We start from the raw sequence: 15,840 nt of genomic DNA, 5'->3' as shown, positions 1-15,840 counted from the left end.
ATAAAAGCTGATTTTTTTTAAAAAAACTGAGTTGGGAGGGAATTTAATAAGGTATAGACATAAATCTTCTGTTGGCGTCAAAAGAAACATCACTTTTTTTTTTTTTTTTCCAATTTTTTGGCCGTGTGGCATGTGGGAATTTAGTTCCCCAACCAGGGATCGAACCCACACCTCTTGCAGTGGAAGCACAGAGTCTTAACCACTGGACCGCCAGGGAAGTCCTGAAACAGCACTTCTTATCCAAGTGAAATATAATCAGATAAACAAGACATATCTGTAGAGTATTGATCATGTGAGACATTGGAGGAACTTGATTTTTCCCAACCAAATGGTACCGATTTCTAACATCCTGAAGCACCAATCATTGAATACTCTCTTAATTAACCCAGATTCTTCTTAAGAATTAAATTCCTTTTAAAAGATATTAATTTATTTTCAACTTCTCTGTAAATACTTAAAGAATGCTTCCAACTTTCTTACCTGTTTGTTATCCCTCTTTCCCCTTCTTTGTCTTCCTAATTATCAACAAACTTTACCTCCTCAGCTATGTTTCGGGCACTGGACCAGGCGTCCGCTTTATGTATTACAATGAAGAGACTCTATGGCTTGAATTTTTTCTGACAGCCTAGTGTAAGATGTTTATGCAGAGTGTCAAAGGAAACAATTATCTTAACAGGATGACACAGCCTATTTTGCTTAGAAATGTCCTAATTTCCTGTTTAGGTTATCCAGAGGTCAGGTAGGGATTTCATTTTGCACTCCCATAGTGTAGATTCACATCATGCAAGCATTGTAGGACTTAGATCACAAGCCATTTAATTCCACTGGCTGCATTTATCTTCCCAAGAAGATAAGTCCTTCTCCTGTTGTTTTTATTTAGTTTCTCTTTTTGTATTTTACTGCTATAACCTGTAGTGAAAGAGGGATGCCAATAGCTATTTACCAACAGCTGCTTCTTAACTAAGGTGCATCTTAAAGTTTGCCTGTTGCCCTTTTGAAGTTCACATCACAGTGTTGTTACTGTTACCCTGTCCCAGAAATCTGTAACTAACTAAGCACTCAGGCAAGCATCAGGTCCCAAAGTGAGCCATGGCACCGTCTACGTATTGGGCTGGCCAAAAAGTTCGTTCGGGTTTTCCGTAACGAACTTTTTGGCCGACCCAATATGTACTTCCTTCATGAATCAGCTTTTGTGTAGTTTGATAACTGCCACCTTTTTTCGTATTTAATTATGCCTCGGGGCTATGGAAAAACCAAATTTATCTGTTAAAACAGACGAAGCAGCAAGTGTTCTGACATGTTTATTGAGCAAATTATTATACCTGACAAAAGGTAATTACATACAATCAGGTCTGGATAATTAGGGGTTAATAAATTAACATAAGAGAAGTAAGTGCCTTTTAGATTTAGAAAAGCAAAAAATACATATCTTTTTAAGTTATTTGAGTAAAAATTATAAAATCTATTATAAGATTTGAAAGAAAAAAGTGAGGATGCAAGCCCCGTTAAATACAAATACTCACCAAGATATTGTAGTATTCTTTGTCTTTAATATAGACCATAAAGATCCTTAATTTTCCTATGTCCATCATGCTAAGTATGGTAGACTAGCTAACTGTATTCTTTGGGAATCTAAGGCAAAATGGTAAAGAGTCTGTATTTATATTCTAGGACATAAAACTGAGACCTTATCTCTAGAAAGCTGAACAAATGACATATGTATCTGAAATTCAGTTCCCCACTTCACTAAAAATTTCTTGCAAGGACTAGAACTGGAGTGTCTGTCTTAGTTTCTATGGTAATACCTTAGCAGGCAGTGACAATCTCCCTTTTCCTTCTGAGGCAATTGAGATTTAATGGTCATGTTATGTTTCATTTGTCTCAAATGGTCTGAGTTCCATTCTAAAGAATAGAATGATAATATGTCCTGAAGTATTTAGTTTTATTTTTAGTTTAGCTTTGTTTTTTCAAAAGCCAAAAGTCAGTGTTTATAACTAATGACAAATTATAAATAATATATATTACTTACTTGCTAAATTTTAGAGTAAAACATATGTGACTAATTTTTTTGAAGACTAAATTAATCCAGCTGTTAGAGTCTCCAAGTTTTCATTTGCATTATTTTAAAACACAACCATGGGGAGGAGGGGAGAGGAATATCCACTTAGACTCTTACAAATTTTAAAAAATGGTTAGTCCCTCCCTCTTTTTCTTAACAACTGCAGTCTAAAGGAGAACTTAAAGAAAACCCAGCCCAGTCTAGCTTCCCTCATTTGAACAACTACTATATCCTGGAGTAAAAACACATTGGCATACAATTTTTCTTCATTGGCTAATCCATATTGTTTTCCTTTGTTGTTTGATTTCTTCCAAAGTCAATTCATATAAGCAGATCTTATTTCTTCAGAGCTTCAATGAAGCAAAGTGACTCATCAGAGAGAACTGAAAGTCTAGTGAACACCTCACATCATGAATTTCAAGGTTTGATTTCTTTAGTATGGGAAGTCTGAGCTTCATTGGTGAAGTCATTATATAACTACCTGTTATATAAGTGTGGCAGATGATATAATGAATTGGACAGAAAATTAAATGTATGACCTGGGAATGTTTATTTAACATGCTTGATGGTGGCATCACTGGTTTACAAAAGGTAATCTCAGGAGCAGAACTTTGGTTATGAAATATGTTAGTACATTCTATAGCATAAATTAAATCAGTCAAAGAGACTAGTCTGGCCTTCAGAATAATTATAAGACATTACTAAAAATTCAGAGTTGTCTTGATTGTAAATAGTTGACATGTAAAGTAAATGATAACATAGCCTTCTTATTAATATATATGATGTGGGCTCTGTGTAGACATAAAAGGTAACATTTACAGTTCATCTCAACATACATTTACTTGGTTCCTACTATATACCAGGTACCAGGTACCAGGTACCAGTAAATGATAACATAGCCTTCTTATTAATATATATGATGTGGGCTCTGTGTAGACATAAAAGGTAACATTTGCAGTTCATCTCAACATACATTTACTTGGTTCCTACTATATACCAGGTACTTTGAGGCACTTACAAAGTACATTATTAGGAAGAAGAAAAGGCACTTCAACTATTGGCGTGTTAGAAAGAGACAGGGCTGAGATAGCCATGAACCGTCCAGACTACAAAAGGAATTATTGATATTTGATTCTTTAGTGGGTAGACAGACAGAATAACTGTGATATCAGCATACTGTGAAAAATACTATGATAGAGATTTGTGGAGGGGGCTCTGAGGACACACGAAAGAGGAACAGCTAACGCATAGTGGTCTGGGGAGACTTCCTGACAGAGGTGAATCCAGATTTAAATTTTATGGAATAAGTAAGAGTTACCTGGGTGAAGAAGGAGGGGAAGGGGACTCAGAGAAGAAAATGACAATGTCCTGGGGCATCATCACGGTTTGTAAGAGAACTTTGAGTAGTTCCTTGTTTAGGAGCTTAAATTCCAAGGCAGGAGAGGAAGCCAAAAAGTCACTTTGCATGTCATGTTAAGGAGCTTGAACTTTATCTTGTAGAAGCTGGGAAGCCACTGAAAGTTTTAAGTAAGTGAATGGTATGATAAGATTTGTATTTTAGCTGTATCTCTCTGGCAGCAGTGTGGAGGTTGATGGATCCTGGCGTATTAGAAGGAGAAGCAGAGGGGCTAGGCAAGACCAAAGGCCCCATGGGAGAGAGTATGATATCTAATCTAGGACAGTAGTAGTAGTAGTGGTGGTGGAAGGTAGGTAGCAAGTGAATTCAAGAAATATTTAGGAAAAAAATATTTAGGAAGTTAAATTGACACACTCCGGCAATAAGTAAGATGCAGGAGTTGTAAGAGAGAAGAGTCAAAGCAACCTGAATCCAGATTTCTGGTTTGAGTAATTAGGTAAGTGCTAGCACTCAGTGTGTGACTCGCCTTACAGTATGAGGCAGCTGAATCAGGTACCCATGACTGAAGAAAAACAAGCCACATATACATGTAAAGGTATCGTAAAAACCAAAATCACACTCAGCTATTTGAGGTAAATCTACTTGAGCAAAATACCTGAAATGTTCTCTTCTGTTTGATAGTTACAAGGTTTTTCGTGTTTTAGAAATAGGGGATAAAAAAATTCTTTCTTTGGTGGCTCTGGTTGGGGTCGGGGGGCGCTGAGCCGCGTGGCACACGGGATCTTAGTTCCCCAATCAGAGATAGAGAACCCGCGCCCCCTGCAGTGGAAACGTGGAGTCTTAACCACTGGACCGCCAGGGAAGTCCCCCAAAACTATTGATAATAATTTATTAATATATTCTGCATTCATAAAGAACTTTTAGAAAACTTTAGTTACACATCTTTTGTTATTTGGGTTTAAATACATAATATAAATATTTTAAACCCCAATTGCCAAAAGAATTATTTAAAATTCAACTATGTAAGGTGCTAATATTCTTACATTACTAAATGGAGAGTCAAAAGATCCTCTTAAAAGTTTCTGTAACAAATTCTACTCCTAGATATATACCCAAGAGAAATAAAAACACATGTCCACACAAAAACTTGTTCATAGCAGTTGTTATTCATAATAGCCCCCAAATGGGAATAACCCAAATGTCCACTAACTGATCAATGGATAAACAAATGTGGTATATCCATATAATGGAATGTTATTTGGCAGTAAAGAGGAATGAAGTACTGATGCCTGCTACAACATGGATGAACCTTGAAAACATTACGTTAAGTGAAAGAAGCCAGACACAAAAAACCACATGTTATATGACTGCAATTTGGAAAGTGACTGCTAATGGGTATGGGTATTCTTCTAGGGGATAAAAATGTTCTCAAATTGATTGAGACAGTTGCAGAATTCTGTGAATGTACTCAAGACCATTGATTTGTATACTTTAAATGGATAGATTGAATGGTATGTGAAATATATCTCAAAACTGTTAAAAAAAATTTTTAAGGTCATATAACAAAAAATAGGAGTTTAATTATATTAAAATTATAAAAGCAAAAATAGAGAAAAATTGTTATAACTACCAAAAACAGGAAGGTAGTATAAGTAAGGTAAATCCTCATATATGGTAACTACAAGATGATAAATAAAAACTAGAAAAATAAGCATATTTAGAGATATTGAGGTAATCACCAGTATTAAAACAGAAAGAGTTAACATGATTGCTTCTGAGAATGGAAAGGGTAGGGTAGTGGACTGTTGGTTTTCATGACACGCCCCATTTGATTATTAACCATGTATTACTTGATAAAATTAATTTTAATAAAGAGGAACTTCCCTAGTGGCTTAGTGGTTAAGAATCTGCCTGCCAATGGAGGGGACACGGGTTCGATCCCTGGTCCGGGAAGATCCCACGTGCTGCAGAGCAACTAAGCCTGTGCGCCACAACTACTGAGCCTGCGCTCTAGAGCCCGTGAGCCACAACTACTGAAGCCAACATGCCTATAGCCTGTGCTTCACAACAAGAGAAGCTACTGCAATGAGAAGCTCACGCACCACAACGAAGAGTAGCCCCTGCTCGCTGCAACTAGAAAAAGCCTGCACGCAGTAACGAAGACCCAACGCTGCCAAAAGTAAATAAATAAATACCTCTTTCCTGTAAAAAAATATTTTTTAATAAAGAATATATTTCCACATAAAATTGTACATGTATATGTATCTGCATGGTCTTTTAGCCATGGTAGTGACCAAGAAATTCAAGGTAAAGCAAATATAGATGTGTATAAATCTGATGATATAAATTCTTTTTGCCTCTTTTTTCCCCCCAAATTCCAAACCCACCTAGTAGTTATTTAAGACTATTACATGGCTTACCATCAAAAATACTTTAAGAACATTCTACTTCTGCTGTGTGCAGTTCACTTGAATTAAGTGACTTGAAGAGACGAATGCCTTTAAGCCACAATGTGCTCAGAGCTTGCTTCTGATCCTCACATAGGTAGGAGTGGAAAGGCTGGCTGAGAGCGGGTTTGGCAGATGGGACGTTTAAAGAGGGCAGGCGCCGTTTAGGGGTCAGGTGTACCAGAGAGCCAAAAGGCAGCATGAGGGCAATTAACACCTGAGGGCAAAAAGTGAGGTGGGTGGAAGCACAATACTGCTTCTTTACAGTTTTTGCCCAAGCCCTTTCTAACTGCTACTGAAAATTCTCTTCCATGCTGCATGTGGAATTTTCCAAATATGTTTTCAAATAGCTGGAAAAGGGTTAAAGCCAAGTGCTTTAAAAAGTAGATGGGGGCTTCCCTGGTGGCGCAGTGGTTGAGAATCTGCCTGCCAATGCAGGGGACACAGGTTCGAGCCCTGGTCTGGGAAGATCCCACATGCCATGGAGCGACTAGGCCCGTGAGCCACAATTGCTGAGCCTGCACTCCCCAACAAGAGAGGCCGCGATAGTGAGAGGCCCGCGCACCGCGATGAAGAGTGGCCCCCACTTGCCACAACTAGAGAAAGCCCTCGCACAGAAACAAAGACCCAACACAGCCATAAATAAATAAATAAAACTTAAAAAAAAAAACACAAAATACTTTATTAAAAAAAAAAAAAAAAGTAGATGGAGGGGGCTTCCCTGGTGGCGCAGTGGTTGAGAATCTGCCTGCCAATGCAGGGAACACGGGTTCGAGCCCTGGTCTGCGAAGAGCCCACGTGCCGCGGAGCAGCTAGGCCCGTGAGCCACAATTACTGAGCCTGCGCGTCTGGAGCCTGTGCTCGGCAACAAGAGAGGCCGCGATAATGCAAGGCCCGCGCACCGTGATGAAGAGTGGCCCCCACTTGCCGCAACTAGAGAAAGCCCTCGCACAGAAACGAAGACCCAACACAGCCATAAATAAATAAATAAGTAAATAAATAAATAAATAAATAAATAAGTAGATGGAGGGACTTCCCTGGTGGCGCAGTGGTTAAGAATCCACCTGCCAATGCAGGGGACACGGGTTCAAGCCCTGCTCTGGGAAGATCCCACATGCCGCGGAGCAGCTAAGCCTGTGTGCCACAACTGCTGAGCCTGCGCTTTAGAGACCACGAGCCACAACTACTGAGCCCACGTGCCACAACTACTGAAGCCCGCATGCCTAGAGCCCATGCTCCACAAGAGAAGCCACCGCAGTGAGAAGCCCGTGTACCGCAACGAAGACCCCCGCTCACTGCAACTAGAGAAAGTCTGTGCACAGCAACAAAGACCCAACACAACTAAAAATAAATAAATAAATAAATTTATTTATTTTAAAAAAAAAGCATATAGAGCTCGTCATTTGATTTCAACATCTATTTAGAAAAAAGACTTGTATTTCCCCCCATTGTGGCCAATTTAATAAGACCCATTTTTCTTGAATCCCCAGTGCCTAATTACTTATATTTCTTCCTTAAAGCTACATTCTGGTTTAGGATTTTTGTTGTTGTTTAAATCTCTGAAGCACTTTAGGAACCCTTGCTTTGGCTTTGTTTTTTGGAGGTAAAGGAAAAATGATCTCCTGGTTTACTTTTGGAATCTGCAAAGCAACTTTGAGGTCCCCCAGGTGGATTTAGTGTTTGGAAAGGGGAATTTGGGGGACTAAGGTTGACCCTGAGCCCCCAGGTCACTGTTCACATTTACAAAAGCAAACCTGGTATCCCCAATTGCTTTTCTCTTGAGGTTGGCTTAACTTTATTTATCTTCTGCCTTGGGTCACTGCCCCTGAGGTGCTTCAAAAGCAAAACCCAAAAGACCCAAAACAAAGAAAGCTAAACCAGATTCAAGGAAAAAATGACCTAGCACTCTGGGTTCACTTTTACAAAAGCAAAAAGTCACTTCAAGAGTTTCATAGAATGGTTTAAAGTCGGCCTAGATTCATTGTGTCATTTGCGCAAAGTGATCTCAACAGGTCTGAGACCCCAAGTTTCTTGGGTGTAGATTTGGAGTGCGACTTAGGATGAGAAGCTGTCAGCAAGCTAAATGCCTTGACACAGACTAATTCAGTGATTCTTCCGTGATTCAACTATTTTGAGGATATAAATGGACCACCCATGCAACCATTTCTTTCCTTAAGCTGAATCTTTTTGTTTGCTGGACACACACTGGGGTGGCTGAGGAAGTGAAACATACAACTCACTTTAAAAAGTTGGCATAAATCCCACCTTATGTTATCAGATTAGTTGTGAAGGGTGTTTTTGAATCCTTGGTGAAAAAAAAAGTTAAGTTGCTAATTTTAGGTAATCTTATAAATCATGATGAAATAGAACTGAAGCACATTATTTTGCTATTCATTTTTATATGATCCATACTTTGCTTACTTCCCTAAAGGATTTAAGGTGGAATTACTTTACTTGACTATTGGAACAAACCCATTTTTAGAACTTAGTACCAATTTTCATTTTAATATGCCTGACTTTATCCTTTAATAAGTAATGGTAAAATTGCTTTTGGATAATCTAGGGGTGATTTTGTTTTTGTTCATGTTTGGTCTACATCTTTGGATTTCAGGTATATGTGTTAACTAATAAATTCACCTGTTGAGACCATGTCTTACAGTTTATTTCCAAGACTGAGGAAGATTTTGTATGATTAATAACAAATGTATTATTTGTTTACTGCCATCTGAAGAAAGCAAAACTTGAGATAGAGAAATAAGGTTTTCCATAATTTAGATTTTAATATTAAGGACATAGTACATCCTGCGAAACCTCACCGAATGTGAGAGGCAGTCCCCAAGGCAATGACTGTGTGGAGTGAAGAGGAGTGTCAGTGGTTGTACCCGGTGCCACTCCAGTTTCCGCATCCCTTCCCGTCACACTCTGGCTCCAGAGCAGTCACGTTCTTTTTAAACAATCCCGGAGACCTGGGATCATGCTTCTTGGTCAAAATAGGCATAGGTAGCAGCCTATAGAGATGGACTCAGTCTGTAAATCTGGCCTGGCATAATGTTGGGTAGGACCCAGGAATAACGTCCTAGTTTTGTGTTACATCTTTCATGTCAGTATAACTGTACTTTAAAAAGTGAAAAGGATCTTATAATTGTTATGGATGGAGGGACACTGGTAGACCATTCAGAAATATTAGCGCTTCTTTCTCTAAGAAGATCATTTACTTCAATTAACATTAGACCCAATGCCTTATCATAAGGGTATCTATCCTCTTTATCAAGCCCCAGGGAAAGCCTGGGAAAGGTGGAAGTCAGTTGACTACATTCACTTGCCCTAGTTTGCCTGCTGGCCAACTTTGGCCTTTTCTAGAGCTGTCTTCATAAACCGAAATTGTCTGTAGGGTGCTCATTTTTTGTACTCATGAAGCCTAAGAACAAAGCCCCTAAGTAACTTGGAATAGTGGTCTGGCATCATCAGTCAGGGAGTGGTATTTCTTGAATATCTACTGAGAGGTTACGCTCTGCTGGACATACTTTATGAGTTTGCCTGCCCAGCTCCGTGAAGTTTGTTTCTGTTTACTTATTAAATGCAGTATTATGCATTTGAAAAATCCTTATGATGCCGAAAGCTCCGCTTCTCTGCACTGGTGTCAAATCTCAGAGACAGAGTTTTGGGTGAAGTAGAAAAGGATAGCTTTATTGCTTTGCCAGGCAAAGGGGGACACAGCAGGCTCCTACCTCAAAAAACTATGTGTCCCAACCCCAGAGAATTTGATGAAGGGTTTTATAACAGTGGTTCAAGGGTGGGGTCTCTGACAAGATTAAGGTATGTGCAGGGCCTGCCCTCCTTTCATCTGTCTCAGGTGGTCTCAGGTGGTCTCCTAATCTTGAGGAGAGTCTCTGGTCCCTTTAATCTGGCCTCAGGTGGTTTCTTGGCTGCTCCCCCCTTGATTAGCAACTGTTCACATCCGCCCTTTGGAACTCAGAGAAGGTCATGGAGGCTGGAGTCTTGCCTACAAGAATTGGGGGACAAAAAAAGACTCTTGTGCCTGGGAGCCCCACAGGGCCCTGTCACTTACACACGTGGGAATGAGAAATCAGAATATGAGATCAGCATGCTTGCTAGGCCTTATCATTCCTCTCCACCCACATCCATGTATCCTTTGGGGCATGGACACTGAAATGGTGCTCAAGTCTATAGCCACTGGATTCATGGCCTGAGAATACAGAGCAAGCAGTGTTAGCTCCTATGTAAATCAGTTTCTATCTTAATATTAAATTGACAGTAGCTTCCTCATATGTTACTCTAGTTTAAGTTACTAAGATTGTGTGTGAATAGTTTTTTTCTTTATAATTTCTTCATGTTAACATAAAATATTACTTGTTTCCTTATTAACTCTGCCTCCCCACTTTCCCCACTTACAGCGTAAACTCTTTGAGGACAGGGACTTTGTCTCATTCAATACTGTATCTCTGGTGCCTAGCACCTTAGTTCGCACCTTGTAGGTGGGCAGTCAATATTTGTTGAATGAATAAGTGACTCTTATCTAGATCCTTAGCCCTTTTATCCACCTTGGCAATGCATTCCTTAACCATTAATGTGCAAATTTATGCAGATCTCCATTGATATCTACAAGTTAACTATGCACTGTATGTATTTCTATAAAGTATTAGTGTAAATTTGAAAGCATGTGGATTAGACTTGTCTACAGATGGGCAGTTAGGTTAAATTTTGTGGTTCCTGTAATGTCTAGCAATAAGAAATTTGCATATGAGTGTCTGACCATACGTGAAAAAAGTAAGCATAATATTTCTTTATCTAGGAAAGTCTGTTTTTGTGCTGTAAAAGAACCATTTCTATACTCACAGCTGGAGTTGGTGTAGGTTTTAAATTCATTAAATGGGCTCCTCCTTTCCCACCTGGGGGTAGATCAGCCCTTATTTTAAGGCCTCTTCTTCCAAGTCCCAAAGGTCATGTTGCTGTTGCCTTTGGAAAGAAAGGGAATCTGCAGCCAGTACATTATTAAGTGGTTGCTTTCTGCTGACTGTGCGCATGCCCACACCCACTTGAGCTAGCTCATACGTGTACCTGGGAGAAGCCTCCTTCAAAATGAGGCTTCTATTTTGAGGCTTTTATTTTGAATGAGGAGAATTCATTATTGAAATTTATCGGAAAAAAATATATATGTATGTATGTAAACCTTATTTCTAACTCTAAAGTTAATACATGCCCATTGTAGAATATTGTGAAAATAAAGAAGACAATAACAGTTACCCATAATCCCACCACACAAATTACAACTCTTGTTAACATTTTCTCAAATTTTTTTCCACTCTCTTTTGATGGGTTTTTATGTAACTTTAGTAGTAATATTTATCATAAGCTTCTTCCCAAGCTATTTAAAATTCTAGGTAAGCATCAATTTGAATAACCACATGATACTTCTCTTATAGATATACCTCACTACTTAACCATTCTCTTAATACTGAGATTTAAGCTGTTTTCAGTGGGGTTTTTTTCTTCTTCAATTTTTGATAACACAAATAACATTTTTGAGATTAATATATTTGTTCATAAGTTTTTATCTACCTTTATTATTGTCTACTGAAGTTAGATTCCTAGAAGTAGGATTGCTGAGTCAAAGGGAATGGCCATTTTTATAAGGTTCTTAAATACATACTGCAAATTCACATTCTAGAGAAGTTATACTAATTTACATATTCACTGCAGTGTAGAAAGTAACTTTTCCTCCTTGTGAAAGACGGGGAAAATGTACCTGTTGCTAAGCAAGAGTCAAAAATTACACAGAACTTGAAATATGTTCCCTTTTCTTTTTAAGACAGTGTGTTTTTTTAACATTGTCTCAGTGTAGTTTCTGTACTAGTGTTTTAACTTTTGGTATGGCTGGTATGGCCTAGAATGTTGTCTGAAAGAAAATAGTGTGGCTTTTAATATTAGTAGTAAATATTTTCATTATAGAATTTTCTTCTTTGTACAAGAAAGTCTCTATTAGTAGCTGTATATTGGATGGGAAGAGTCAAACAAGTCCATTATCTTCCTAAGGAAGAGCTAGTTTCTTGTAACTTTTTTGTAACTTTCTGTAGGTTTTAACCACCCCAGAAATTTTATCCCTCTCAGAGCCAGTGGGTTGGCTCACATATCCTATGAGTAAATATAAATACTTCCTTCATTTGAAAGCAAAACCAATACACCCCTTACTTATAAAGTGAGCTAAAACAAAAAGAAAAAGTAATATAAAAACCGAAGGAAGGTAGTAAGTAAAGCATTTCTCTTTCTGAAACAATTCAAATGGGGATAGGAAGTTGGTTTTAAATGGCTTAAAGGGGATTAGGGTTTTAAAGTTGGATAAGGAGTTTGGTGCTTTGGTTTAGGCACTGCATTGCTTTTAAAAGATTACTTCCATATTTGACAACAATTCTAACTGGAGATTATAAAGCAAATAGTCAATTTTAAAACACTATGGAAAACAAGAAGGTTTCCTTTTTGTTGTTGTTTGTTTATACAAAATGATTGCCTAGAGTTAACAGGCTGAGTCCTGAAGGCCTCATTTCATAACACTACTGAGGATCTATCACCAGGGAGAATCCAGCAGAGGTTGTTTAATGCACTTCATTGAGATTATCTGAGCTTTTCGGTTTAAATTACTTTGGGAAAAGTCTAGGTGCAAACGACTTCTTTGAAAGGTAAACATACTTAACCTCTTTTAAAAAAAAAAAAGGTTCAATTTAAGTTCTTTAAAATTCTTCAGTTAGTAGCAGCAACCCTCATTAATTAAATTTGAGTATGAACTGGATAATGTGTAAAGATTAAATCTCTATACCTCAGTACAAGTGTTAATATAATTATATAACTGTTTTCATTATTTTACAATTATTTGAAAATGCAATTAAGTATTTTATTAGAAAGGCAAGGCCTGACAATTTTAGTAATTTGAAAAGTGAAAAGATATTATACACTATGTTGGTTATAAAATGTAGTTAATGAAGTTTTAAAAATGAGATTCCTTATTCTGTTCCATCTGAGAAGCAGGTCATATTAAAATGGACCAAGAGTAGCATATACTTTATGTATTAGCTGTGGATAAATAGTCAAAAGTTGCTTTAACATTTTTCCCCATCTTCCTCAGCTCCTTGACCTGTTTATGGTTTGGGATTGGTCTACTTATCTAGCTGATTATGGTCAGCCAGCTTCTAAGTACCTTCGGGTGAATCCAAACACAGCCCTTACTCTTTTGGAGAAGTGAGTATATTCTGCAAACATTTTTGCATACCATTTTAGCATTTTGTGATTCAGTGATAATTGAAGAACTAGAAATTTTTATCAGAAGAGAAATGTCTATATGGAACTTAAAAGTTCAGTTCATTTTAATGATCAAAACATAAGCCTCTTTCTTTCTCGCCTTCAGTGTTGTGTAGTTTTATATGAGATTTGTTTATGTTGATACGAACAAAACATTTTTCCTATTGTATCCTCAATATCTGACCTAATTGGCTTTAGAAATATGTTTACTGCAGATAAGTGAGAATTGGAACTTTTTTTTTTTAAATACTGTAACACAGGAAAGAAAGTATTTTGTAAAATGTAGTTAGGGATTGGAATGTTTGCCACCAGTGCTGTCTAGATCCTACCATGATGGGCTTGGATTCTTTACAGGTAGAGAGGTATGCGTTTCGAAAAAATAATATTATAAAAACTGAAGTAACAGAACACTTACTGGTGCATCTTGTCCAATTAAAAGTAAAACAAGCATAGGTGTTACTTTTCCTTCTCATTATGTGGCAGGTTTTCTTTTCACTCTACCATATTTCATTTTAAGCATCACTATTAAAATTTTCAATTTTTGAATTAAAAGTGTATATTATTTTCCCACATTTCAAAATATCTGTGGTGTATTTGATTTAAGAGGACATAAGGAACTGTTTTAAATAAATGTAAGCTTGTTTTACAATGCCGTGAAACACCACTGAGGCAAACAAATTACTGCTTTAAATTTTCTAATGTTATTTTTCCTTTCACCTTGTCTTGCTATGAGTGTGACTTGCAGAGTCCATAGAGGGTATGTATTTTAGCATACTTTATGGAATGATATTAGAAAATAATATCATGTAAGAAAACTTGCTTTAGATTTACATACTAATGCAAAAAACACCACTTCATATAAAATGCAAAATAAAGCTGCTAATATTTTGTGTGGTTGCTTTCTCTGTAATTCTATTAGCAGTACCTATTTTCTTTGAAGTATATTTTTCAAGCATAGGATTAGTGTGAGATAATCCAGAGCATGCCAAGATATTTCACTTGTGACAGTATAGCTTTTAATTTCCTTTTACTAAGCTTCTTCATTCACGTATATTCCCAGGATAAAGGATACTAGCAAAAAGAACAATATATTTGCTCAATTCAGGAAGAATGATCGAGACAAACAGAAGTTGATAGAGACAGTCGTGAAACAGCTGAGAAGTTTGGTGAATGGTATGTCCCAGCACACATAAACTTCACATTGCTTGCACTCAGTGACACCAAATCCATGGTGTCTCAATGTTGATCTCTAACAGGCACTGGTCATGATACAGAAAGTTGTTTGCAGAATTCAAAAATATAGTAGAGAAAAGACACTGATGAGAGAGCTTAAACAAGAAAGAATTATAAATATCATTTGTATGGATTTTTAAATAACGGAATAATATTTTATATATGGAAAACCTGACATTAATTTTTTTTTCACTTCTAGGGAAAAAAGGCAAAACTAATATATAAATCAGGTCAAAAATTGTCTATGAAACTGATTGTGTAAATACATTAGAAGAACTTATGCCTCTATATATTGGTGTTTTTTCTACTTAGACTTGAATGATTTTTCTGTTTTGTTTTTTTTTGTTTGTTTGTTTTCCAGTATCTGGTTTTGGAATGCAATTATGTCTGATCTTTCACTGTCATTTTCTGACTTTTAGCTTTAATTTTCACCTCAATATTATTTAAATAGACTAAAATTTCTAATTCTGCTGATTTCGAGGGAGGAAATATAAATCTTTAAAGGTCCCTGAAATCAAACTTAATTTAACCCAGTAAGAATTTGAATTATTTGTTCTACTTGGGTGGTTTAATTTAATCTGAATATGAAGAAAAGGAATTTGATTTTCTAAAGATGCAAGGTGTTTCTGTTCAGCAGGGTTAATATTTCTAACTATAGTGTTTGTAGCTGGCCCCATTTATTTGGTTTGGTTTGGTTTGGTTTGGTTCAAGTTAGAAGGACAGAAACTAAGTGGGGCTAACCACTTCAGGTGCCGCTTGTGATAGGAGAGATGTGTTCCTACACACAGAAGTTACCACAGGGGTCAGGTTACTTTCTTCAAAGAGCAGACATCAGTACCATGTCCTCACTGTGGAAACAAGCCAAACCAAATGAACTCTGGAAAACCTAAAATGAATGTACATTTTACTGTGTAAAGTACTGTGGTCCAGATGGTAATAACAATCTGATCCTTACTTTCTCTTCATTGTATTTATGCTGAATAATCCTTTTGCATTTTCAGGATTTATGCCTGTAAGAAACTTTTATTTGACTCTGTAAAATAAGTGTAAAGAATTATATGTACATTTCTTGATTTTGTGATTAAATATTAAAAAGGTTGAGCAAGTTGTTGGAAATTCAATGATACTGCATCTATTTAGAGCTTCCTGATTTAAAACAACTGCTTTCTTCAGAAGAGCTGTTATTCCCTAGTTATTGGAATGGGAGTGTCACCAAAACAAAGAAAATAAGCATTTATTCCCTTGACCATCTCTTATCCTAAAATATTTAACGTTTTAAAAAATATTACATGGAAAATATGGTAATTCCAGGCACAATACAATCTGGAAGTTACCAGAGAAACCGTGAGCTGCTAGTTCTCTTTGAGGACTGGAATGTAGTGACCCTCCAGTGCCTTACCCAGCTCTCCAGGTCACCGGGGACGTCTCCCCGG

At 37.1% G+C, this 15,840-nt stretch overlaps 1 protein-coding gene across 10 annotated transcripts in view; it reads left to right on the top strand.

Moving 5' to 3' along the window:
* The window catches only part of EXOC6 (exocyst complex component 6), a 205,362-nt gene extending 189,834 nt beyond the window's left edge, over positions 1–15,528 (top strand). For 3 of the 10 annotated variants that reach the window (XM_036828812.1, XM_036828809.1, XM_036828806.1), the window contains 3 exons: positions 13,002–13,114; positions 13,908–13,931; positions 14,235–15,507. In XM_036828812.1, coding sequence (XP_036684707.1) covers positions 13,002–13,114; positions 13,908–13,931; positions 14,235–14,367 — 270 coding nt within the window. In that variant the 3' untranslated portion in view covers positions 14,368–15,507. Of the gene's footprint in view, positions 1–13,001; positions 13,115–13,907; positions 13,932–14,234 lie in introns of those variants that run through there. The other 7 variants (XM_036828815.1, XM_036828811.1, XM_036828808.1 and 4 more) reach the window with 4 other exon arrangements.
* Positions 15,529–15,840: the final 312 nt, after the last annotated feature.

This window comes from Balaenoptera musculus, chromosome 16, assembly GCF_009873245.2.
Source record: "Balaenoptera musculus isolate JJ_BM4_2016_0621 chromosome 16, mBalMus1.pri.v3, whole genome shotgun sequence".
In the NCBI taxonomy this organism is placed as follows: domain Eukaryota; kingdom Metazoa; phylum Chordata; class Mammalia; order Artiodactyla; family Balaenopteridae; genus Balaenoptera; species Balaenoptera musculus.
This window is presented reverse-complemented; position numbering and strand designations above follow the sequence as displayed.